This window comes from Psammomys obesus, unplaced genomic scaffold (assembly GCF_907164565.1).
Source record: "Psammomys obesus unplaced genomic scaffold, mPsaObe1.curated_primary_1811, whole genome shotgun sequence".
Taxonomy (NCBI): domain Eukaryota; kingdom Metazoa; phylum Chordata; class Mammalia; order Rodentia; family Muridae; genus Psammomys; species Psammomys obesus.
In genome coordinates, this window is record NW_026588752.1 from 9048892 (window position 1) to 9074740 (window position 25849).

Sequence of the window (25849 nt, forward strand, 5' to 3'; positions counted from 1 at the left end):
CAATGTAACTAGAAAATTTTGCGGGTAGAGGTTAAAATGCTTGGAAAGCAAAAAGTGTCATTAGTTACCTGGTAACTAAGAGCCGGAATTTTCCACAATTGCAACCAGCCCTGCTCTGCACAACTTTCTGTGTCAAGCTCCTCTGGGCAGGCTTGGTAGCTAGGAGGAGCGAAGGCTGTACAGACCATTTCAAGAAAAAAGATTAATCTTGAACCCACTGAGCTGCCAGAGGAGCAGCCTCAGATTACCAGATTATTAAAATTAGCTTTCCCAGTAGCCGTCAAAAGTTTTAAAAATAGAAGTGCTCAGCACAGCCTCAGAGCTTAAAATGGCCAGTGCGTTAACTCTGGGAAATATGGTACATTCTGCCAGAGAAGCGAAGGAGCTGTTTCTGGCAGCACTGGCTTCTCTGAAACCATTAGGAACCTAGCTCGAGGTGAGCAAAAAGGACGAGCCAATCCAGACAGGAGCAGACAAGAGTCATCAGGTTATAAAAGAAATTATTGGTTCCTTGATCATCTCCTTTTAAGAAAGCAACAGCAAGCCCCCCCCCCTTTTTTTTTTTAACAGAAAGGGAGAAAATGTTGTGACTATAAACATGTTTGGCTTTAATCCCTGGTGTGGGATGTGGGACTGATTCAGATGGTCCACAGCAGCAGAGTATTCACCTCATATGGGCTCTGAGAGGAGCTCTTTGCCAGCTGCAGATAGTTTGAATCTGAGGACTCTGGAGAGAGAATAAAAGCCAGAGCCTACAGAGTGAAGGGGTGAGAAAGAACAAGGCTGCTGCTGCTTCCCCCCTGTGTCTCCTGTTGCTGTTGATGCAGGGAGACAAGAAGTTGGTGATCTGAAATGAGAACTGGACTAGCTCCAAGAAACTCAATGACCCTAACCAGCAGGAAGCAGCTAAGAAAAAAAAAAAAACTGTGCCCCCTCTCCCACTAACCCTTTCTCTCTCTTACCTTGTGTTGAGATGTTGGAAGGGACTAGGGTAGAGTAGGGAGAAAGAGATATAAGAAATGTAAATAAAAGAGCTTTTTTTTTTAAGTACACCAACAGTGTGGTATTTGCATAGCACCTGTACTCCTCCTCCCATACAATCTAACTCCCTTCTAGAGAGTCTACGATGCCTAGTACAGGTCAAGTGCTGTCTAAAGACCTGTTGGACTGTATTGTTTAGACAATCATGATAAGAAAAACTCAGTAAAAGTTTAGTACAGATAGCAGTTTTTCCAAACATTTTCAGCCTGGGGTTGGTTGGCTCTGTGAGTGCTGAGCTCTGGAACACAGGGAGCCAGCAGCGCTAACAGAGCCTGTTTGGGACGTTTCTAATCTCATCCCAGGACTTAAAGTTACAGCACAGTCCAGAAGCATGATCTAGTTGAACCACTGTGGACGGCTGCCTTGCACTTCAGCCTTCAGAGCATGAATGGGGCAGATGGGCACTTACTTCCCCAGCTGCCTTGCAGTCCCCAAATCGTGATGGTTTCCATGTTTAGGTTTTATCGTTGATGTTGTAGTCATTGTTTTATGTGAATTACCAAAACAGCTTCCACCCTGGGCACCCTGCCCAGTGGAGTTGCCCTCTCCTGGCTGGTGCTCCAGGAGAGAGCACTGTCCCCGGGCATCATCCAGGCACAAGCCTGGAGAATGACAACTAGGCCCTCAGGCTCCAAGGCAGAAGGGGTGGCAGCCCTTCCCTGTGTGCAGTCTGTGTAAGCAAGACGAACTCAAGCCCTGACAAACCAGACAGTCAACCAACGGGACCCAGCACTCTTAAATGTTCACCATCTCCGGATCAGGTACCAATCAGGAACACTGATGTGCAGATGCTTCCTCTGGCAGCCGCCAGGGTCAAGGATGCACTGGCAGAGACACACACTGGACAGGGAGTTTAAACTTGGAGTAGCAGGAGTTGGAAGGGTCCCAAGGATTCCCTACACTCGGTACTTCTGTTTTAATGTATAAGGATGCTGCATAAACATAGTGTTTACAGTGCAGACTCTATTGTCCTAAGGATTACATCTGAGCGAGCTAGAGGGTGGCTGGTTGTAACTTTGAGCTTCTTAGGTTCTGTTTCTTAAGTGGGAAGGAGTCTCAGGCACTATAGTGGTTCTCACCATTCTCACACTTATCCTGGCATCCGTGCACTAATAGTTTCTGCATGAACAGCCCAGCGCCTTCCGTTGAAAACTTTCCATTTGCCTCTTTAGCCTTGGGCGGGGCTGGAGGAGGACTTACTGACCTTTTATTCCTTTTTGCTAGGAGAAAATGGTGATGACATCTTTTTGGCTGGACAGAACTGATGGAAGATTTATGGGGCAGCTGAGACCTGTCTGAGCCAGACCCAGCAGATTCCCTAAGACAATGACCACAGCCTTTTCATCAGGGAGCAAGTTGCTTTCTGGAATCTCCTAACACAAAAGAGAGTTCTATCTGCCTGGCCATCAGGGGTGTTATCCCAGTACCACACAGCTGCTGCCACCCAATCTGAAGGCTCCCGCTTCTGCTCTTGAGGGATTGCATGTGCCCACACAGGAGTCCTAGCTGTCAGCCACCATCAACCCTCTGGCCCCAGTCTGGGCCCTCCAGGAGTGGGAAACTTCATCCCATATCTTCTCAGTCACAGGGATTTCAGAAATTAGTCACAGGAAGCGGGGAGGCGGAGAGTGGAGGCTTCCTAGAGGCACCGGTAACAGGATCTGGGGTCTTTCACCCCAGGTCACAGCAGCTCAGACTGCCCCTAAGGTTGCCATGAGTGGTCAAGAATGGTGTCATCCTCCCCAAGGCCTCTGCCAGCAGCAAAGAGCTTTCGGGAGGTGGAGCCTATAGCCAGAGAACTGCCCCCTTCACTGAGTGGTCTCTCCCAGTCTCAGTTGCCTGTCCTAATGGCCCCAACTGCCAGATGGACACAAAGGGTGGACCGGAGCCCAGAACCCAGCATATGTCTGAAACAAAGTCTTGACCTGGCTTCCAGCCCTGACCTCATGAGTGCACACTGAGACGCTCTACGACTCTGGTGCTTCTCAGTATGCACAGGACACTCCCAGCTCTCCTAGAATTGTCACTGGCAGCTGCCTTTCACTCACATACATTTCAAGTGTACAGTGAATGAGCATCATTCTAAAGGGATGAAAATGTTGCTGGCTGGTAGAGGTGGAAGATACTGGGTTCAATTTCCTACATGAATAGATACATCATGATGATGATAGATAGATAGATAGATAGATAGATAGATAGATAGATAGATAGATAGGCAGGCAGATAGGCAGACAGATAGGAGCTAGAGGCTAGAGAGATATGGCTCATGAGTTAAGATTGCATACTGCTCTTGCAGAAGACCCAAGTTCCTAGCACCCAAATTAGGTGACACACAACTGCTTATAATTACAGTCAGAGGATCTGATGTCCTCTTCTGGCCTCCACAGGTACCTGCATATATATGGCTTACACACACCTGAAAAAAAAAAAAACTACAAAATAAATGTTTAAAAATGAACAATCAACCCAATATTTTTGGAAAGAATCTGAGATCCCAGCAGCCCAGCAGGCCAGGACAGGGTTCTGTTTTAAGCCAAAGAATGATGCTTATTAGATTACAATAGAAACAGAGAAAACAAGCCAAATATCTACCAACAGAAAATAGTTTAATGAGTTATGGTTTATGGATATGGAATACTATGCATCAATTAAAAAAAAAAAAACTGAGGCGTGCTCAACCCAGGTTTCCAGAATAAATGTAGCAGTCACCCCTCATCAAAGGAGCCTCTCTTTAAAACAAATGGAAGCCATCACAGAAAACCACAACTGGACACAAGCCAACAGGTCGTGGGAGCCTTCCCCAGTGAATACACCTACATCCCAGCTCCTGCCTCTGTAGCTCAGGGAGCATCAAGGAAGCAGAGGTGGAAAGATTGTAAGCCTAGAATGATAGGAAGTCTGCTGTGAAACAGTCTCCCCTAGAAATGGCTGCATAAACAAATAAGACCTGAACATCAGCAGTACCAATGAGCACGTTAACGTAGAAGGGGGAAATTCCACAGGGTCCCATCCTTAGACAAAGAACTATAGGCCACTAATGACTGCCAGGAGAAGGGTTATCCCCTTCCAGGGATGAGCCCCCTTATTGGTTATCCAGTGTAAAGTGGTGAGCCTTGATACACACCACCAACAAAAACAGACCCAGCAGGCTATGTTTTTACATATATATATATGCATAAACATACATGCATACATACATACATAACACAAGCATATGGTGTGTAGCAATAATGATCAAAGAAAAAGAGGCTATGAGTGAGTCAAGAGAGGAGATCTGGGAGCAGATGGAGGGAGAAAAGGGAAAAGAAAAGGTAATGCGCTGCTATTTCAATTAAAATTTAAAAATAAATTTAAAGCCAGAGAAACATAAGAAACGATCACTGAAGAGAAAATCCCACTGGAGAGATAGCGCAGTGGTTAGAAGCGCTGGTTGCTCCTCCAGAGGACCTGGGCTCAGCTTTCAGCACCCACATGGCAACTTGTAACCGTCTGTACCTACAGTTCTAGGAATTCCAATACCTTCTCAGGCACACATTCGGCAAAACACCAATGCATATAAGAGAAACAAAGGAGGCACTTTTTAATTGGATGTATTCAAAGCTGGGCATGGAGGTGCACGCCTTTAATGGGGGCAGAAGCAGGGGGATTTCTGTGAGTTTGAGACCAGCCTGGTCTACTTAGCTCCAGGCCAGTCAGGGCCACATGGTGAGAGGTGGGGAGGGAGGAAAAATGTGAATATATTCATGACTTACATAACTTTAACATCACATAAAATCTTGGCTGGTCGACAATGGTGTGCACCTTTAATCCCAGCACTGGGGAGGCAGAGGCAGGGGGATCTCTGAGGTCAAGGCCTCAGAGTGGCCTACAGAGTGAGGTCTAGGGCAGCCAGAACTGCACAGAGAAACCCTATCTTGAAAACAAACAAACAAGAAAAATAGGAATTTTAAGTGTTCAAAGTTTAGGAATATGAATATGAGATAAGAAACTAAATCTGTTTGTCATTTTTCTCATCCAAGGGGCGCTTGCTTTTTCTTTTATCTTTACGTATATATGTGTATATGCATGTATGTGCGTGTATGTGTATACATATGTTCATGTGTATGTGTGTGTGCTGTCATCCTTAAGAATGTTGTCACCTCCAGTGATAGGGCATTTCTCCTTGGTCTGGAGAACTCCAATTAGGCGAGGGCTGTCTACGCAGCTAGCACCAGGGATCTTCTCAACTGGACCTTCTCTGCTCTGGCCTCCATGGCCAGGATATTTTTATGTGGGTTCTGGACACGTGTCATCCCTCCAACACCCAAGCATTTTGTTTGTTTTTTTGTCTTCAGTTGCTTTCATTTGTGGGTGCTAAGGATTGAATGCCCAGCCCTGATGTGCTTTTGTAGAGTCTGAGCCCCACCGGCCCTGGGGGCTGCAGGGAACAGCAAGCTTCCTGAGGGCAGCCTTGTTGTGTTTCTAGACATAAGGAGGCCTGGATGCCTCTAGGAGGACTCTCAGAAAGACAGAAGGCCAAGGGTTCAAGAGTGTACGGGCTGTTGCCTTATCAGAGCCTGGTACCAGGGACTGGCCTGCCAGCATTTTATGAACTGCAGGCTTTAGCACCCCACTCGTTTCCTGAAAAGGCAAGATCTACAGCGACCTAGGATTCCCAGTGGTTCTTGAACACGATGGAAATGCAAAGGACACCTTTCTGTTTCAGCCCACTTTTCCCGGCTGGAGTCAGAATCCCTGCCCAATCCTGCTGACAGAACCAGAAAGGATTTGAAATCTAAATTCTCCAAAGCTCCTTCCCAACCCAGAACACAGCCATGCCCCCTCTGGTGCAAACCTACAGAGGGCTGGGGGTAGCGCTCTGTGGTTCTCTAGCATAGGGCCTGGACACTGTGCCACAACTAACTACACTTTGACAGCCCACTACTGAAAGCCTGGCTGTTTCATCCCCGCCTTGTCTGCCCTCTGCCACATTTAGGCCTCAGGTCAGAGAAATCCTGGGTTGGTGAAGCAAATCCAGAGACTTCTAATTCTCAGCCAATGAAGAGTTTTCTTCCTTTCAAGAGAGATGTTTGGTCTTGCATTTCTCCTTCTCCTTCTTCCTCTTCCTCTTCTTTCTTCCTCTTCCTCCTCCTCTTCTTCCTCCTCCTCTTCCTTCTCTTCTTCTTCTTCTTCAATCCCAGGGTGTAATTTTTAGTTTTAAGGAGTAGGCAGAGCTAAGTGCTGTGTGGCTCAGTGGCAGAGCACTCTCCTGGCGCTCTCCCGGGCACCACCATGAAATAAAGCAAATAGAACAGTTTCTCCAAAAGTGTGTTCTCAGCTGCAAAACGTTTTCGTTTGCATGTGTATAACGTATTTCATATGCACTGGTCCCTCTGATGGTTTAGGAGGATTGATAGAGAGTCAGGAGGGTAACTTCACATTTACCCTGACCTGTGTGGTCACCCAGGGCATTGTGGGTAATTCTCCCAGCCATTGACAAAGGGCATCCATACCTTTCTCACTTTCCCTAGCATTTTTAATTGAACTATCATAATTACATATATGCATAGGTACAAGTGTACCATGTGATGCTTTGATACGTGTATACACTGTGGAATGATCAGATTAAGATAATTAACATGTCTACCAGTTTGCCTAACTCTGATCTTTTATATTGAGACATTGGAGATCAACTCTTACTTTGAAATTTTAAAACATTACTCCTTAATTATAACCTATTTTGAGTTGTATAAGACATTATGCATTATTCTATAACCCACAACACACCAGTGATTATTGTCATATCAATACATGTTGTGACACATAGCCACATTCACAGTGCTCTGCAGCAGATCTTTAAATGCGTCCCTCTCTCTCTTCTCCCTCCCAAACACAACCAGGCCTGACCCACACTGCACTTTCTGTCTGAAAATGTCAGAGAAACAGTTTCCTGGGCCTGAGTTTACCTCTCTCGGAGGGGAGGGGCTGACTGTGCTCAGGGCTCTTCCTGGAGCTCTAGTCCCCTGCAGACCAAACCTCCCCTGCAGGAAGATTTCTTCAAGGGTTAAGAAATCTAAGAAGCCCTTTCCCTGGTACTGTGCCTGCCGTCTTAGGGGAGGGGGGGGCAGGTTTCCTTGTATTACTACTCGGAACCTTCAAAGACAGAAAGTTAGGTTACCTAAAATCCCCCTTCCTGTCCCCTCTCCTCACCCCTCACCGCTACTCTGTACCCTCTCTTCTTGCTCAATTTTCTCTCCCCTTTTTTCTACCCTCCATTTCTCCATCTCCCTTTTCCCCTCCGTCTCTGGCTCCCCCTCTCTCCGAGTGCTATGGGACCAGCAACCGGAAGCTGTGGCTGAGTGTACAGCCTGGCTAAGGCCAGGATAAAAAGAACTTGGGTTAGGACAAGGCCCTGGGGCCCGGGAGTCTGGGACTTAATGACCTGTCCAGAAGTCCCTGTGATTGTGGAAAATCTATTGGTGGCTGGCACTCACCAGGGAAACAGGAGAAGATGCCCATGCGGTCCCAGTCTTAGGATGCTAAAGCAAAGAAAGCAAGAGGGCAGCTCAGCTAAGAGTATCGCTAAACCTACCCCCTCGTGCAAGTTTGAACCCCTGCTACAAAAGCCTACTGTCTCTTCTTCTCTGAGTCCCTGGGAAAGACAAAGAAGCAGTGTGGGAAGATGCATGGGACTTGTCAAAGCCTAAACACACACACACACACACACACACACACACACACACACACACACACGGGGTGGGGTGGGGGACTGGCTGCCAGAGGCTGAGGCAGGGGGATTAAGGGCCACACACTGAGGCCTCCCAGGTCCCTTGCTGTGCAGCCTGCACAAGAACAACCCCTTGCTGTTGAGTCATTATCAGCAGCACTGACTGAGACCTGAAACCCCGCCCAGAACTGTGTCAATGGAGCAAGGGTATCTACACTCGGATGCCAAGGACTGAGTGGTGTTGTAGAGACAAAATGATCCCTCCTCAGCTCCCGACCCCCATCCCCAGCTCTAATTCAGTCAGAGATCCTCACAGACACCACTCTAGAATTTTTAAAGATATGGGAGGAGAGGTTGCTCAGTGGTTAGAACAAACACTTTTCTCCGCCGCCGCTCCAAGACTGAATCCAGTTCCCAGCACCCACATCCGGGCAGCCCATCACCACCAGTAACTCCAGCTGCCCAGGAATCTAACACTCTCTTCTGTGTTCACCTACCCTCATGTGCACTAATTTCATTTATTAGTCATCAAAAAGATGGATGGGGCACAAAGGTGCTAGAAGGGGCTCTGACCACTTTTCGGTGGTGACTTGCTGTTTAGAGCTTTGGAGACAGGAAAGAGAAGAGAACACTGAGGTCAAAATGAAGACATTTCAAGTAGAAAGACAGATCCCCTGGGTGGAGTCAGCTATCCTGCAGCAAGTCTCCGTGCTTTTCTCCCATCAGGGAAGACATAGGGGGACCACCCTCTCAAGTATGCTCTTACGTTAATGCTCACAGTCTTTTGAGACTGTGTGACTAGTGTCTAATTTTACGGATGAGAACAACAAGGTTTTGGAAGGAGGATCGTCCTGAAGTAGCCACGCAAGGTCTTAGTCCAGAGCCTGAATCTGCCCACAAGACTTTTCTGCATGTCATTCGCCTGAATGTCTTCCCAGACTCTTCTTCCCCTTCCCCAAGCCTGACTTCAGGGGCCTTCCGACCTCTCCACTGGTTGCTTTGCCTACTAGAAGTTTCTTTCTGACCTTGGGGAACCCACCAATACTCCCTCTTCTGTCTTCTCAGACTTGATGCCTAGGATGAAAATGCCAAGATTAGGCTAGTCTCTAAGGACACCCACCACGGCTCCCTGGTGCTCAAAGTAAGGAAAGCAGCAAAAGGAAAGACCTTTGTCCTGTGGAGTCTCCCCGATGCAGAGCCCAGTCACAGTCTCTGTTCCCCCACTATCCATGGTGAGTCCTAACTAGGAACCAAAGACATACCGTGTGTGAATACCCCTTCTATAAACTACCAAGTACCCTAAAACCTAAGTAAAACTTTCAAGAAGACAGACAGGAAAATGGTGAAATATTAATAGCATAAAATAAAATGACTAAGGGTCTCTGCCTAAATGGGGGGGGGGGAACTTCAAATTTCAAACATCAGTAAGGAAAGGGTGAAGAGCACAATAGTTAGAAGATGCAAATAAAAACAAATAAAAACATCCTGGGTTACAGACGCTTTAAAATGGCTGAAATCAGCTGGGAGTGGTGGCACAGGCCTGAGGTCCCAGAACTTGGGAGGCAGAGGCAGGTGGATGGATCTTTTTGAGTTCGAAGCCAGAATAGTCTTCAGAGTGAATTCTGGGCCAGCCAAGGCTACACAGAAAACCCTATCTCAAAATAATAATAATAGTAATCAAAATAATTTAGAAAAAGCATGTGCTTTTTTCACCTAATATTTCTACAAAAGGCGTGTCTAAGAACTACCAAATTTCAGAAGCACTATTAAATAATATTCATATTTCACTTATACTCCAAGAGAAAGGTGTTGGGCTTTTTTCTTCTTTTCTTGTGGGTTTGTCTTTGTTTCGGACCAGCAGCCAGCACAGTTTTTGAAATGCATGAGGACAGCTGAGACAGCTCAGGGTTCAGAGGGTAAAGACTTGCCTCCAGCCTGACAACCCAGTTTGCTTCCTGGGCCCCACAAAAGTGAGAGAGAACTGATTCCTAAAACATCCGTGTGTGCACTGCCACGGGATATACACCCCAAATAAGTACATTTTAAAGAAAATTTTAAGAACATTTGGAATTTGGGATTTAGTGGCACGGCTAGGTGAACTATTGCTGGAGAAGCCTTAGATCCTGTTCTTACCACCAAGGAAAGACCAAAATCAAAGGCCAATGAGATTTAAAACCTGTTTAAACTGCTCAGCAGGATCTGACCCGTCGCTGTATACCCAAGAGGGACTCTCTTTAGCAGATGGTTATATGGGCATCGACCTTCCCAGAATTTGATGGGTCCTTAAGGCAGACAGGGGGTGTGTTAGCAACTGTGAAGAAAGCAAACAGAACTAGTCCTGGGTTCTGTCCTCAAGACCTTCCTTCCTTGCAGGTCATGTAGTCTAGAGCCAAGAAGACAGTTCAGCCGCAGACAAGCCAGATGCATGCAAAAGTAGGGCCACAACTTCAAGACCAGGAGAAGCATGGTCGTTGGGCCACAGGGTTTTTTCTTTTAAGGGTCATCCTGTGCTATTAAGAGAGAAAACAACAACAACAAAAAAAAATAAAAAACCAAAACAACAACAAAACAAACAAATAAACAAACAAGCAAAGAACCAGGAGCCAGGTCAGGTGGTACATGCCTGGTCTACAAAAGCTTGTCTCAAATGCAAACAAACAAAAGCAAACAACAGCAACGAGGCAACTAGCACTAGCGGGGTGGGGATGCTCGGCAGGGAGCAAGCAACTGCGTGGTGGAGAGCAACTGTGCCCTCTCACAGTGGGGTGATCCTGCACAGCAGTGGTGGAGAGCACAGGAAGCCGGAAGGGATGGTGTCTGAGGAAAGATGTATGCTTAACTTGATTTACGCACTTGACAAACTATAAATGTGCAACTGTTACAATTACTGTAACAAAGTTAAGAGGAGCAATTTGAAGAATTAAATAGGAAACCACTAATGAGAATAAAAGACCAAAAAATGTAGGCAGGCATGTTGGCAAATACGTTAAAAAAAACCCAATAAGCCTTTGAAAACTCGATTCTAAAAAAACTTCATTTCAGATAAGCTCACCCCTAGCAGAAAGGCTTAAACTTTAAAACTCATAGCACTGACTGTTGAGAAGCCGCAGGCCTCATATGCTGTCAGAATGAATAGACCTCCGTTTGGCAGTGTGGAACATTGTTCAGAATCAACTAAAACTGAGTCTATGAATATCCTATGCCCCAGCAATGCCATCACAGGTGTTTACACGATAGAAATTTGTGTGAAAGGCAGGCACCAGAGTGCTCAAAAAAAAAAAAAAAAAACAAAAAAAAAAAACACTGGCTGTTTTGTGACATTCAAAAAAAAAAAAAAAAAAAACCCTGGCAGAATACCAGAGTGACACCACCACCACCGGGATCGGTTGCTTCCAATGTGGGGATACTTGCCTACGTTTTTGTTTATGATGAGGGACAGAACTCCAGTATCAACACAGAATTCATTTGCTTAACATACACAGTATCTGAAACTCATAAAGTCATTTTATGCTGTATGTTATTTTCCTTTCGGTTTGATTGGCACACAGAGCTCAGGTGTATGTTGTTTGAGACTGTGGGCATTTGGGATTTTAGTCAGGGATGATCAACCTAAAGTATATTAATGCAATGAGAGCAAAAACGAGTTGACAACCGAAACCTGACAGAATCTCTGGAACAGACATTGCACAAATTGCTCGGGTGAGCGCTCGGGTGTACAACGAAACTCGAAACGTGTACAACGAAACTCGAAACTCGAAAGTAGGCGAGAGCAATCTAGGCTTCAAGTCAAAGGGATCCCAGGCTTGGCAGCACACATCTGTAACTCCACCTTCCTAAAACACAGGAAAAATTAAAAATAATGAAAAATCGAGAATTGTCGTTACCCGAGGAAAAACAGGGCTCAAGGGTACTGGGTATTCTGTTTCTTAAATCACCTGTTCATCACCTGTGCCGAGTTTGGGGGGAAAAATCACTTTTATTTTTATGCTTTTGTTTTATTTTATGCAGTTCTGTATTGGAATCCAAAGTTCCCGAGAACTAGGAAGGCTTCAGGGAGCAGAAGACTGGGCCTGGGGGTGTTCTGGGCATGGAAGGCTCGCTCATGGGGATAAGGAGAGCGAACCATCTCCCAGAGATATTACTAAGAGTTCTTCCCAGAGATATTACTAAGAGTTCTTCGGGTCACCTCCCCCCCCACCCCCACCTCCATACCAACAGGCCGGCAGCCTCAAGAAAAGGTCTAAGTGTCCCAGGTGGCCATACCCGCAAGGCAGGAAGAGGGCTGCCCCCATCATTCCCCGATCTCCCGCCTCTTGTTAGAAGGAAATACTGTGCCCTTCTTCACACACAGCTCTGACTAAGTGGGGAAGTGGCCCTCCAGAAAGAAAGGACCAGTCTTCAGAATAAGAGATGAAAGCCATGGCTCCCAAGCCACTGATTGAGGTGTTCAGCTTGCTGTCTTCTGGGGTTTCAACACAGCACAGGAGGCTCAGGACCCACACCCATGGGGAAAAAGAAACACAGCTAGCTCCTGTACCAATCTTTTGCTGTTGCCAAGAATCAAGTTCAGTTAGGTGTGGGATAACATGGACAGGCCCACAGGGGAAGAATGAGAAGATTCAGAAATGCTTCTTCCGTAGCAGGAGGGAGAAGGGTGATGTTTGCTGGACTTTGTTTCCTTACAGAAACTGCTATCTCGGGTAAATAAACCCTGATAACTGACAAGCCAGATTTTCCCAAGGCCTAGATTACCCTCAGGCTGTGCTTTGGTGGGTGGCCCTCTCTAGGCAGTTCGAGTAATCCAGAATGATCCTGGGCAACTGGAAGGAAGCAAGCCTGTGCTGAAGTCAAGAAGTCATCCTCCCCACCCCCCACCTAGCCCCACTGTATCAACGTGAAATAAAGGAGGTTGGCTATATCTGAAATGGATGTGGCTGGTGGATTCTGATGGGGACGGAGGGCTTCTGAGAGATTTTATTTTATTTTTCTTTGTTTAAAAAGGCAGGTACAACTGGCTGGATATAGAAAACACCAGGTAGGGCACAGGCTGCAGAGGCCTGGCCCAAATATTTTACCAGGACTCACCACCTTAAGAAAAAAAAAAAAAAAAAAAAAACTGACCAAGCGGTGGTCCCTTGTCACCACTGCCAGCCTTCTATTGTTTGCTAAGGTCGGAAACCCACCTGGTTCTGGCTGGGAGTGGAGCACTTTGGAGCGAGGGAGAATGGTGGAGTTCTGAGGGTCCCCAGACCTCGGGGACTCAGGAGCTGTCCTCTTCCCCCTGCCAAGTCACCAAGAGCTAGGGAAAGCTCGGGACCAGGCTGGCACCCTCTGAATGCCAAAGGCCCCCTTCGAGGGACAAGGCTGATTCTCCTCCACACAGACAAGCAGTCAGCACGCTGTTCCCGTGGTTAGAAAACAGAACCAGAGGACGCCTTTGAGAGACAACTCGCCACCGTGACCCCCTCCGCGTCCCAGAACCTTCGCCCCGTCCCCACCCTCCAGGACCACGAAGGACAGTGGAGCCGAGAGGGCAGCGCGTGACCCCGAGCGAGCGAGGGAGCGGAAGGGCCCCAGTCTGGGTCCTAATGCGGGTGGCGTCTCTCTTGACAGGCAGCGTTTGGGGACAACAGCGGGAAAGGGAGATAAGGTGACATACCAGAGCAGATTTGGCGTGCGTGCTGATACTCCCGGCCCGACAGGAAACCCGGAGCTATTTAAAAGACCCTATCGATTACTTTATCTTCTCTGGAGGAAAGCTTCTTGCCGGGAGACAAAAGATGGCCCCGACCTAAAGATACAAGGCCACACAGCAGAGGGTTTGCACGGGGCGACGCTCAAGTAGGGCTCAGGGAGCGCAAAAGACGCGTCTGCACCCGGCGGGGACTGACTCCGGGTGCCAGGCGCAGCCGGGCTGGAGGTGGCGGGAGCGAGGGGCGGGGGAGCCACCGCACGGTCCCCGTGAGCTCTCCCGCAGGGTCCCCGCGCACGCCGTGGCCTCCGAGGTCCGGCCGTCCTCCTCCCATGTTTAGATGCTCCCCCTAAGGGCTTGGATGTCCGCAGCCGTCCTGTGCGCCCGGAAAGGGCGGCGCGTGGCCTGCGTGCGTTTGGCGTCTCCATTCCGCTTCTCGCCAAACCAGGGCGCCGGCTCCCGGGGGCTTCCGAAGCCTGGAGGTTCAACGGTCCCCGAAGTCCCCGGCCGTCCCCGGGGAGCCTCCCGGTAGACCCCGATTACCAAGCGTCCGCAGCCCGGGCTTTCCCCGTGCTGCGCTTCGCCACCTCCCGGTCCACAACCCGCTCGTCCCGCGTGGGAGAAAGCGGCATTCCCCGTGGGCCAGCAGCTTATTCTGTGGGAATTTAAGGGTCGTAAGGCAGGACCTGGAAGGAAGGCTAGGACGGGAGGAGAAGGGGCAGGGGCGACCCCAGGAGCCTGCGGCGACCCGCCACTCACAGCCTGACTCACGCCCACGGGAGACGCCGGCAGCCCTCGGGGCAGGCGGAGGCTCCGAGGTGGGCTTCAGCCGCCTCGAACCGGCCACGACCCCAGCCCCGCGGCGCCCTCGGAGGGAGGACCCGCTCGCCCCGGGGCGCCTAAGGCAAAAAGCCCCGCGTGGGTCGCCGCCGCGCGTCGCTCCGTCTGCGCTCTCACGCCCCGGGGGTCCGCGGATCCGCCTCCCGGAGCCCCACGCAGCCGCCTCTTGACTCCTCGTTCCAGCTCCGAATCACACGATTTTTCAAATTATCGCCTCCTGGGACCGAGGGACCCGGGGAGCTCCCGCTTGCGAGCGCTGTTCGTTCTGCGGAGGTTTACAGGGTCAGGGCAGGTGGAAACATTGTTTCGAACCCTGCGGAGCCCGGGAGCTAGGGGGAAAGAGGACGAGACGAGGAAACCCGCCGCAGAAGTCGGAAAATCCGGCTCCCGGCGGAACCGTCAAAGCGACCCCAGCCAGTGAGTGACCAAAGAGAAACCTCGCCTCTGAAACGTCCCCGCTAGCAGCGCCAGGAGAGAAAGCGCGCGCAGCAAGGCACTAGCGAGAACATTTTGAGTGCAGGCGAAAACATAAGGGAGCCATCGGAAATCCGGAAAACAAAAACAAAAACAAAACAAAACCTCACATCCTGCAGTTTGACACATTTCCCATAAACACACAAATAAATGAAATCTGCAGAATATGAACTCCTTCAGGGCTGTGGCAGAACCTGGGCCGGCTAACGGGGAAGCGCTCGTTAAAGATGTCAGCGTTTTCTCTGTTTCTCCGGACTTCGGACGCTGCTGACTGCATTCCAGACTCACTATGTCTCACTAAAATCAATCATAGTCAGTACTTGATGGGCCTATGAGGCCCCTGAGTCCAGTCCCCAGCACCGGACAGAAACAAGTAGACTTTTTTTTTTTTTTTTTAAAGCTTGGTTAAGGCACCAGGGAGCTATTGAGCTTGCCATATAAATTCCCCCTTTCCACATTTGTAGTTTGGTTTCTACGATGTGGTGCTTGTTTGTTTGTTTGTTTGTTTACTTTAAGTAAAGGTAGTCATTGCTCCGACTGTTTTATTTATTGCTAAGGAAACCGGCCACGCCGGGACAGGGTGCACGATTCCGCAGCAGGGACAGGAAACAGCGTGGATTGATCAAACTCGCAAAATGCTTGGGAAAGAAGAATATTGTTAACGTTCGGCTTTGTTTCCTTTATTTTTGTTTTTAGTTTAGTTTAGTTTTTTTTAAATACGTGTGTGTGTGTGTGTGTGTGTGTGTGTGTGTGTGTGTGTGTGTGTTTAACTGTAAGGAGACAGAAGGACCCAGGACTTTTCTGGTGGTTCTGTGTGGGAGCCTAGGGCAGTTGGACTGGGAGATAGAAAGTTTGGAAACCGCTGAATTTCCCAGCTACAAGCCTCTCAATCCCGCTCCAGGCAAACAGGGAGAGAGCAGTTATTCTGGGGAAGGCTGAGACCAGGAAACCTGGAAACCTCTGCTGGTGAGAGAGCAGAACCTGAACTGGTGACCCTATGGGTTCAGAGATCCAAAGTCAAGTAGACCCCACCACCACCACCTGAAGAAGAACCATGACAGGTGGAAGAATCTGGGACCAGCGGCCTCAGAAGTTCCCGCCATATAGGACCATGCAGAAAACATTTCTCCCAATTCCCGTACCCCACGATAGGAAAGGGTCACCTCAATACTGTTAGTAAGACCCTGTCTGCATCTAGTTGGGGCTCCTTGGAAGGGTCCCTAGAGCTCCCCACTCATCCACTCACTCAGGGAAGGATGGACAGATAGGCCTAAACTAGACTAGGCTGCCAAACTCCTCTCCCAGCCGATGCAGAGCCTGGGTGGTGAAGCATGCGCGTGCGTGTGTGTGTGTGTGTGTGTGTGTGTGTGTGTGTGTGTGTCCGTCCCCATCACCACAACGCCCTTGGTGTTCTGATGGATGAGGGGGGATTGTCTGTCAGTGAGCTTGCGCCCCTGTATCCCTTCAGGTGGGCTCTTAGTAACAAAGCCCACTTCAGGGAAAAAGTAGAGGGCAATTTTGCTGGAGGGAGGCTGGGATCAGATCCTGCTGGATAAGGCCACACACACACACACACACACACACACACCACACACACCGTGGGTCCTGCCCCACCCTCTTCTGAGCCACCACTGGACTGCCACTTGGGCTCTCTGCCGAAAACTGCACTCACCTTTGATATTTTAAAAAATCCGAAGTGAGAGGAAAGTCTCATAAATGTACATTTTCAACAGTTGCCTCCTGGAATCCTGGCCCAGATATTTCCATAGCTCCAAAAGCAAAAGCAAAACAAACCAACCCTGTTCTCCCAAAAAAAAAAAAAAAAAAAAAAAAAAAATACTATAATAAATACAATGTGATGTTTACTTTTAGATCCCTGCCCCCATTTTCTTCCTTCCAAGCTTCCTTTAACATTTTGTTAATCCTTAACTTAAAAAAAAAAAATCTGTAAAGTACATACGGGTACGATGGCTCTCACCTGTTATCCCAGCATTTAAGCGGCTGGGGCTGGAAGATCATTGTGGGTTTGAGGCCAGGCTTAGCAACAGAACACCAAACAACAACAACATCGTGGATAGTGTTGGTGAAGGACAAATGGAATCTCAGGACTTGGTAGGAAATTAGGAGTTCAAGGCCAGCCTCAGGAGATCCTGCCTCACTCAATCAATCAGTTAATCAATCCATCCATCAATGTGGTGATTGGTCTCAGCAGGTAAAAAGGTAGTTGCTAACAATCCTGAGGAGCTGAGTTCACATAAGGAGAGAGCTGACTCCAGCAAGTTGTCCTCTGATTCCCCCCCCCGCCCCACTACATAAATAAATAAATAGAATTAAAACGTTCAGTGTAGCTCAGTGGTAGAAGGTTTGACACCGCACACAGTGCACAGGAAAAGAAAGAGCCTGAATCTTGGTTTAATATTTACTGTATCACAACATATACCCATACTGATAACGTAAATGGAACCTTCTCTCCCTCTTATGTGGGCAGTTCTATTGGTATTACATGATTTTTAACCAGTCTCGAAAATAAATATGCTGGATCATTTTTAGATATTTTCATTCTTAAAAAAACAAAAACTAAAATGCAAACAGAGTATTTTATTTGCATGCACATGTTTATCTGCCAAAAGAAGCTGAAAGCTTCGATGGTTTGTGCATTTTACATGTTGGCAGAACCAGAGGCTTTGCAATTTATTCTTCCCCTGAACCACACAGAAGCTTACTAGGCAGAAACATCAAACACGGTACTAGGACTGAGAAAGGCCTCGGGAGTGATAGGCAAGCCCTCTTCCATTTGGCTGTGTCTGCAGTACAAGTGGATGTGTGGAAGGTTTTTGTTTTTTGTTTTTTTCTAATTTTGCTCAACTTTATTATTTGTTGGGAAGCTAGGGATAGATACCATTTTTTTTTTACATTTGTTAATCTGATATATTTACCTTTCTGAATTAGTTGACATTTCTTATTTACTTTCTTTCCCTGCCCTCCCCCCACTTTTCCCCAGCAAGGTTCTATTAGTCTTGGCCAATGTTTCAATTGTTCTGTTGATTTTATTATTGCTTTACCAGAACTCTCTATTTACACCATTAAAATTTATAATTTCATCATGTATTCCTATCATTGTTCTCCCTAGATTATTCTTTTTTTTTTCTTTAGTTCTATTTATGAGTTTTGTTTTGGTTTTTTGTTTGTTTGTAAAGTTTTAAAGCAATCTTGTCTGGTTTCTCAATCTTTTATTCTCCTCATTCTCCCTCAAAAATAGGCAACCATTCCAAATTCTTATCATTATCGTGACCAACACTTAGAGATCATCCTCTCCCTCCCCCCCCCTCTCTCTCTCTCTCTCTCTCTCTCTCTCTCTCTCTCTCTCTCGTGTGTGTGTGTGTGTGTGTGTGTGTGTGTGTGTGTGTCAGTGCATGGGTATTATGATGCATTAGTGGAGGTCAGATGACATCAGATGACCTCAGGTCCCCGAGAATCATACTCATGCCAGGCTTGCTCAGCAAGCATTTTTACCCACCTGGTCGGTTGGGTGAAGGAAAGGAGAAAATGGGGGCAAACACCCAAAAAGGCATCTGCTCTGGAGTCCTTGGGAGACAGGTGGAAGTCCTGCCGCCTCTCACGGGCTCCTTTGCCAGGCCGACCTGTTTCTCCCTACAGTAGCTCTTCCTATAACTGGAACAGCTTTACCTGAAAACAGCAGGTTGGGGATTGGGGGCTCCTCGCTGCCTTTCCCAGCCTACTCCTATGCTGTGCCTTTGGGCACTGGAAGCCAAAAGCCAGGCTAGTGATCAGGATCTCCAATATGTAGAGTTAGTATTTCCTGGGTTCTGTCTGACAGCCTAGAAAGCAGGACTGTTGGCCGGTACTGTGAGCTCAGCCCGAAATGAAGATCCGGCAACTTGTTAAAAAATCAAGAATCGGGATACAGCAAAAACAGAACGTTACCGGGAACTCAGTCCCCACTGGAGAAGAGTAGGATTGATAATAACGAGAACAGAGGAGGGTTTTCCCAGGCTTTGAAGGTAGGAGTGGGCTAGAGATGATTCAGAATAGCAAAAAGTGAAAACGCCCACATGTCAATCAACCAATGAACTAGCAAACAAAAACGCCACATTCACACAACTGGATGTTATTTTCTTGTACTGATAAGTGCCCCAGCGTGAAGGAACCTGGGAAGCGTTACGCTAGCCGAGAGATACCCGGCGCAAAGGTCACATATTGCATGATTTTGTTTGTATGAACCACTCAAGAGAGGCAAACCCACGGAGTCAAGGGGGAGGAGGTTAGTTGTGACAGGGCCTGAGAAGGGGAGAGCAGAGGTTGAGGACTGAAAGTTGCAGGTTTCTTGGGGAGTGTGGGGTGGCGGGATGATGAAAAATGTTCTTAAATCGATTATGGAGTGTGGTGAGTGAGTTATATATCAGTAAGGCCTTAGCAGAAGAGCAGAGAGAGAAAAGGAAGAAGTTACAGCTCAGATTCATTCTCTCTCTCTCTCTCTCTCTCTCTCTCTATATATATATATATATATATATATATCTTTCTCTCTATCTCTATCTCTCTCTCCCCCTTGTGCAGAATTCTCCTGTGTGACAGTGTCGGGAGACCCCCAGGTTCCCTCCTCTGGGAGCGGCATCTTGCTCTCTGTCCCATTGAACTAACAGGGAACAACCCCAGCTCTGGTCACCGCAGTGGCCTCAGTTGCTTCCAGCCTGGGTAAGCCCTGAGCGCGTCTCTCCCTTCTGTAACCGGGTTCTCTTAGCCAAGGGGCCTGGTGAGAGGACCCGGGAGAAGGGCTGGGTACCTGCAGCCGGGGGTGGGCGTCACCGGGGAGGGGGGCAGAGCGGCCCGGCCCAGCGCGGCCCGCGGGGAGGAAGCTCGGGCCGGGCGGGGAGGAGGCCGCGCGGCTCATCCATCAGCCGGACGAAGAGCAGAGTCGCGCTCCCGGCCCTCTGTTTGCTTTCTCGCCAATTATTGCCGTGCCGCGGCCCCTTTGTTGATACAGTAGTCCGAAAAAGTGCTAATGTTCATTTATCAGGGGGCCCGCCGGGGACTCCCTAGAGTTGCGATTCTTCCCAAAATATAAACACGGGGCGAGCGTCCCAGACAGAAACCCCCATCTGTTTCCCCGGCGCGGGCCGGGAGAGCGAGGCGTTGTTGAAGATAAAGCTGCGGATAACGCCGCCTGTCTCCAATGGACGTCTCCCCGGCGCATTAATGACATTCCGGGTGATAGTTGCAGCTTATCTTTCAATTAATCATATATACCTTTTCGCGGCCGGCGCTGCTGATTGCAGGAAAGGGGGGGGGGCAGGGAGGGAGCAGGCTCAGGCCGCCGCCGATCGCTTCTCAATCAATAATAATTTCTTTCCGCAAAACGCGCTGGAGCTACCCCAGAATTTGACTAATCCTCAAGCGCCCGAGCCTTTAAAAGGCGAAGAAATAGCTCCCGAGGTTTGAGCTGTCTCCTCCAGTCTCCTTTGTCTCTGCCCCTTGAGCTGAAGGTTGTGTGTTTGGCCAAGTGCTTCTCAGAGCACCGGCCAGGTTGAGCCAAAAGCCCTTGGGGAGAAAGATGCGCCTCTCCCCCAGCCACTGTAAATTCTGTTTAAATTATATATATATATATATATGTATATATATATATACATATATATATATACATATATATACATATATATATACACATATATATATATATGTACATACACACATACATACATGCATACATTCCTTTGGTCCTGGCTTGAAGACAGCCAGGACAGAAGCCAAGTCGGAAGGGGCCCTGGACAGCTCTCTGCGGAAGCCCCTCCTGGTCACCTCAGTTCTGCTTTGCCTATTTATCTCACTCTGTCCCGCTTCCTCTCCAGAGAGAAAGGCCAGGGCCTTTTCACCAAGGTTTCAGGGGGTGGGAAAGTCACTAATTTTTTTGTTCGAATTAGAAGGGTTTCTTCCTTTTTCTTGACACCTGACCCACAGATCTGTCAGCCGTGGGAGCCCTTAGAGCCGAAAATCGGTGATAAATCCTCACCACACTGATTCGCAAAGGAAATCCCCCCCCCATCAGAACTATCTTAAAAAGAAAAAACTTAAAACAGAGATCCCGGATGCAACCCCGATATGCCGCCCCCCACCACCATTAAACGGTAATATTTCAGGCTTCGGCCACACTAATCTTTCAAACTGTCATCGCGATCTGCGGGGCCAGCCGATTCACTTAACAGGGTTCCCAGGACCCTCACCCCAAGCAGTTTTCAGCAAGACGTTTAATTGAATCGGATGTGGCTCGTTTGCCAGACATCACCGCCTGGGTGATAGGCACAGAGTACCCTCCAACCCACCGAATCCAATCTTTATAAGCGAGGAGGGTCCCCCAACTAGGCTGGGGTGACCGAAAGCCTTGGCAGAGGAAAAAGGCAAAAGCTGTGAACTGCCCTACCGTGGGGGGGGGGGGCACACTGGAAAGTGGGGGAGTGGAGAGGCTTCCTCAGAGGATGGAGCCTGCTGCTTCAGAACGGCCCTGGGTTGAGATCTCAGCACCGGTCCCCAGTCTGGCACTGTCACTGTCGGCGGGAGCTTGGAATTGGGCTTCCTGAACCGCTCCCTTCTCAACCTGCCCGGGGGCCTCCTTCTCCCTCGGTTTCAGGCCCAAGGCCTTGGGACTTTGGGTTTGATGAAAGGCAGGGAGGAACTGAAATCAGGCCTGTGCTGGCTTCACTAGGGCCCAGCTGGTGCCAGCGCCCAGTGCCCACTGTCCTGCCCGGAGAGACAGCTCACACAACCTCACTGACACAGTTTTACCCCCTCTGAGCGTTGAGCCCATGACTTAGGAGTGGCTTGTTTATCTAACCTTTGACCTTACACCCCCACCCCCTTTTTCTATTCCAAGAGTCCCTTCTCAGGTGGCCAAGGAATCCTCCCTTGCCTTCGCCTTCCCTGTCCAAGCTCTGCCAGGGGCACGCCTTACCATACCTTCCACGGGGTAGGTTTTGCCTGGAGGTGCACCTTCTCTCTCTAAGATTACAGCTGAATCACAGCTCCACCGTGCTGTGTGGGGGTCTGGGAGGGCCCACGTGTTCCTTAGGTCCAGGTAGTTCTTGTTGAACAGAGTGTGGGCTCCGTTAAGCCCTGACAGTTTTCAGGCACAGGGCTGAAAATGCCCTTCCAGCTGCCCTGTCCTCTGCCTCAGTAGGCCCCTGGGGAGGGGGAAGCTAGAAAATATCTGGGGTTCTTAGGCCCAGGAGAGGTGGCAAGAAAGGAGACGCCAGGCAGACACTACTGGAGGCAGCTCTCTCCTGGGAAGCCGAGCCCCAACCCTGGTTGGCTTCCTCACTGAAGGGTCAATTCCTCAGGGAATGGTTCTCCCTGGAGAGGAGCTGCCACCGAAGCAGGTGGCCACTCCCACCTCACAATTAGCCACTTCACCTCCCCCCCAGCTCAGCGCCGCTGGGGGCTTGCCTGGAACCCTGGGGTGAAATTGGTCCCGTAGGTTAAATCAAATGCCTCCACCCCACACCCCGCCTCTCCAGCCAAAATCCTAAATTGGTTTGTTATCATCCCAGAACAACGGTCTCCTTTGTGCTTCTCTCCGTCAGACTCCAGTAATCGATATTTTAGTGATCATCGATGCTTGTAATAACTCCCCTCCCCAGGCTTCCCACCCCATCCTCACTAGCCCGTTCAGAGATGGGTGCGGAAGAATAGTTATTCAAATCCCAGACTCTCTCCCCAACCCTGCCCCTGGACCCACCACAGCAGAATCGAGTATCTGAGCGCCTCTAGCTACGAATTTTTTTTGGCCAGCGAGGAGCAAATCTCCTGCAGGGGCAGGAGACTGTTTCAAATGTGCCGCGGCCCCTTTAAAAAAGAGCTGAGCAGGATTTTTTCCCCCCTATCCCGATGTCTATATTAGGTGGCGCAGAACTGCCCGTCGCTCCTGTCATCGAGGCCCCTGGCCCAATGGCAGGCTGAATCCCCCCTCCTGCTCCGGCCTGCTCCGCCTCTTCTGCCCCTGGCGCCCCGCGCTACCTGCCGCCGCGCCACATCCCCGGCAGAGAGGCGGGTGCGCGGGGCGAGCGGCGGGCACCATGCGGGGAGGCCGTCCCCGGGGGTGGGCAGCGCCACTCTCTGCCGCCCACCTGGCGCTGTGAGCCCGGCGCCGCCACCATGTTCCCCAGCCCCGCGCTCACGCCCACGCCCTTCTCCGTCAAAGACATCCTGAACCTGGAGCAGCAGCGCAGCCTGGCCGCGGGGGACCTGTCGGCGCGCCTCGAGGCCACCCTGGCGCCCGCCTCCTGCATGCTGGCCGCCTTCAAGCCCGAGGCCTACTCCGGGCCCGAGGCGGCAGCGCCCGGCCTGGCAGAGCTGCGCGCGGAGCTGGGCCCCGCGCCTTCGCCCCCCAAGTGCGCCCCTGCCTTCCCAGGCGCCCCCGCCTTCTACCCGCGCGCCTATGGCGACCCCGACCCGGCCAAGGACCCTCGAGCGGATAAGAAAGGTAAGGAGAACCCCAAGCCCTCCGCCTCCGGAGTCGCTGCTCTCAGACCCAAACCCCTCGGCCGGGAAACCCAGGCCTGGCACGAGTCGTCTGGGCTGAAGGCTGGGCTCGGGCAGTTTGGAGTGTAGACTCCAGGTTGTCCGGTATCTTCCCGCTCCGCAGCCAATCGGAAGGGTAGAGGAAACGCCGTGTTTAGAGGATCAGAAGAAAAGACAGAGAAACTTTTTTAAAAAAAGAGTTGCTTTCGGCCTACAGAGCCCCGGTGGTTTGGGGCCTTGCTCTTGGATCTGTTGCCAAGTGAATCTAGTAATCCTCGGTGGAACAAATCTTCCTGTCGGAGAGCTAAAAACCTCTTTTGGGTTTAGGGATATTTTGAGACACTGAACATTGCTAAACAGAAACTTAGCCGGCGGGTCCAGGGCCCGCACAGCCCACTCTGACTCTCTAGGCCTTGCCTCCTTTGTGTCAGATAGAGGCATCTGAGGACACGGCTGTGTTTTTGATGCAACGCTGTGGACCCCATTGCTGGGACTGGCTTCGCTGTTTTGTTTTTTGTTTTGTTTTGTTTTGTTTTGTTTTCCAGGACAATTTCCAGGCAGGGCCAGGCAGAAATTCTCTTCTGAGAAAAGTTGGAAAAAAGCTGAGCGAATGAAGCCGCTGGGGAGTGAAGGGAAGGGTTGTGAAGGTGGCCCTTAACCAGACATCTCGGGGAAGGGAAGGGCTCCCGGCCTGCTCGGCTGAGGGGGACGCCCTGGGAAGACCCAGGCCCAGTTCCGGACCCCGGCAAAGCCGGAGGGTCCCATGGCTCCCGTGAGCCGGGAAAGCGTTCCTGAATTTCTCTGGGAGTAGAGGGGAGATCCGGGAGCATCGGAGAAGGGCTAGAATCGATTGCTACCGACTGGAATCATGCAGGGCCGGGGTAGAGGTCGCACAAACACCAGCGCTGCCTGGGGACCTCCAACCCCGCGCCTTTGGGCCTCCCAGCGCTTCAATTGCGCCACTGAAGACCAGCGGAGCACCCGAGGGTCAGACCGGAGTATCCCTGACAGGATTCACGTCGTTCCCCGCCGCCAGCATCCTTATGATTGGATTTTCTTTGCCAACAGAAAAAGCTAATTCACAGGCCGCTAGGAGAACCCGAACTACCCGGGGGAGAGGGGGGCGCGATTCCTCTCGTTCTGTCCCTGGGCACAGATGTCCGCTGCACCTAGGCTTTCCCCAGGTGTGCCACCGAGCCACCGTCGGGCCTTGCAACCTCAGCGACGAGCCCAAGCCGAGCTGGGCATCCCAGCCCGGGACGGGACAGGCTGGCCCCCTCCCCAACCTCCCACGAGGACCCCCCCCTCTCCAGAGCCGCTCTAACCATCTCTCTGCCTCTCCCCCAACCCCAGAGCTGTGCGCGCTGCAGAAGGCGGCGGAGCCGGAGCAGGCCGAGGCGGCGGGCGGCGGCGGCGGCGGCGGCGCGGAGCGGGCCCGGGCCCGGCGGCGGCGGAAGCCCCGGGTGCTGTTCTCGCAGGCTCAGGTGTACGAGCTGGAGCGGCGCTTCAAGCAGCAGCGCTACCTGTCGGCGCCCGAGCGCGACCAGCTGGCCAGCGCGCTCAAGCTCACGTCCACGCAGGTCAAGATCTGGTTCCAGAACCGGCGCTACAAGTGCAAGCGGCAGCGGCAGGACCAGAGCCTGGAGCTGCTGGGGCCCCCGCCGCCCCCGCCGCCGCCGCCGGCCGCGCGCAGGATCGCCGTGCCCGTGCTGGTGCGCGACGGCAAGCCCTGCCTCGGGGACTCGGCGGCGGCCTACGCGCCCGCGGCCTACGGCGTGGGCCTGGGCGCCTACGGCTACAACGCCTACCCCTACCCCGGCTATGGCGGCCCCGCCTATGGCTGCGCCGCCGCCTACCCCGCCGCCGCCCCCCACGGCGCGCAGCCCGCGGCCCCCCCCGCCGGCGGCGGCGGCTTCGTGAACTTCGGCGGCGGGGGCGGGGGCGGCGGCGTCGGGGGGGACTTGAACCCCGCCGCCGCCGCCGCCGCTGCCGCCGCCGCCGTGCAGAGCCCCGGGATGCCACAGGGCAGTCCGGGCGTGTCCGCGCTGCACGGCATCCGGGCCTGGTAGGGAGACGGGGGCCCCCCACCCCATCCGGGGCGCCCCGGACCGACCCCCACCTTCACGGAGCGGGGCGATGGCTCCGGGGACGGGAGGACCCCCGCCGGGGCCTGTCCTCTCGAGTGTCGCACGCGCAGGCCCGCGGGGACCTCCTCCCCTCCGTCCCCCTCATTCCCCTTCCCCCCCGGGGGCTTTGACGCAGCCCGGCGGCTCGGCCCAGACAGTGCCCCCCGGTGACACGGGCACCCCCGAGGACTCCACGCTGGGTCCCCCGAGGCCGGACACGCGGACCTGAGACCCCCGGAGCCTGGGCCGGGTGCCCGGGCCCCGGCTGCCTCGCCGCCTCCCCGCCCCCACCCCACCCCCGTATTTATGTTTTTACCTGTCGCTGTAAGAGCCGAGGAGCAGCTTCCCATTAAAGTGAGTGCGCCGCCGCCGCCCGCGTGCTTCTTTCCGGACCGAGCGCGGAGGCGCCCAACCTCGGCCCAACCTGCCCCACGGTCGCTGGGC

The 25849-nt window shown here is 51.2% G+C and overlaps 1 protein-coding gene across 1 annotated transcript; it reads left to right on the top strand.

Annotated features, from left to right (window-relative positions):
• The first annotated feature begins 22913 nt into the window (after nucleotides 1-22913).
• Nkx2-5 (NK2 homeobox 5) lies at nucleotides 22914-25348 on the top strand. Its single transcript, XM_055604824.1, has 2 exons — nucleotides 22914-23241; nucleotides 24633-25348. The coding sequence occupies exons 1-2, from the start codon at nucleotides 22914-22916 to the stop codon at nucleotides 25346-25348; spliced, it is 1044 nt and encodes a 347-aa protein (XP_055460799.1).
• Nucleotides 25349-25849: the final 501 nt, after the last annotated feature.

Bases quoted from the DNA above. Each gene is read 5' to 3' on its own strand.
- Nkx2-5 (XM_055604824.1), top strand. From the start codon at position 22,914: ATGTTCCCCAGCCCCGCGCTCACGCCCACGCCCTTCTCCGTCAAAGAC. The intron at 23,242-24,632 runs GTAAGGAGAACC...CCCCAACCCCAG, and splicing joins CCCTCGAGCGGATAAGAAAG to AGCTGTGCGCGCTGCAGAAG.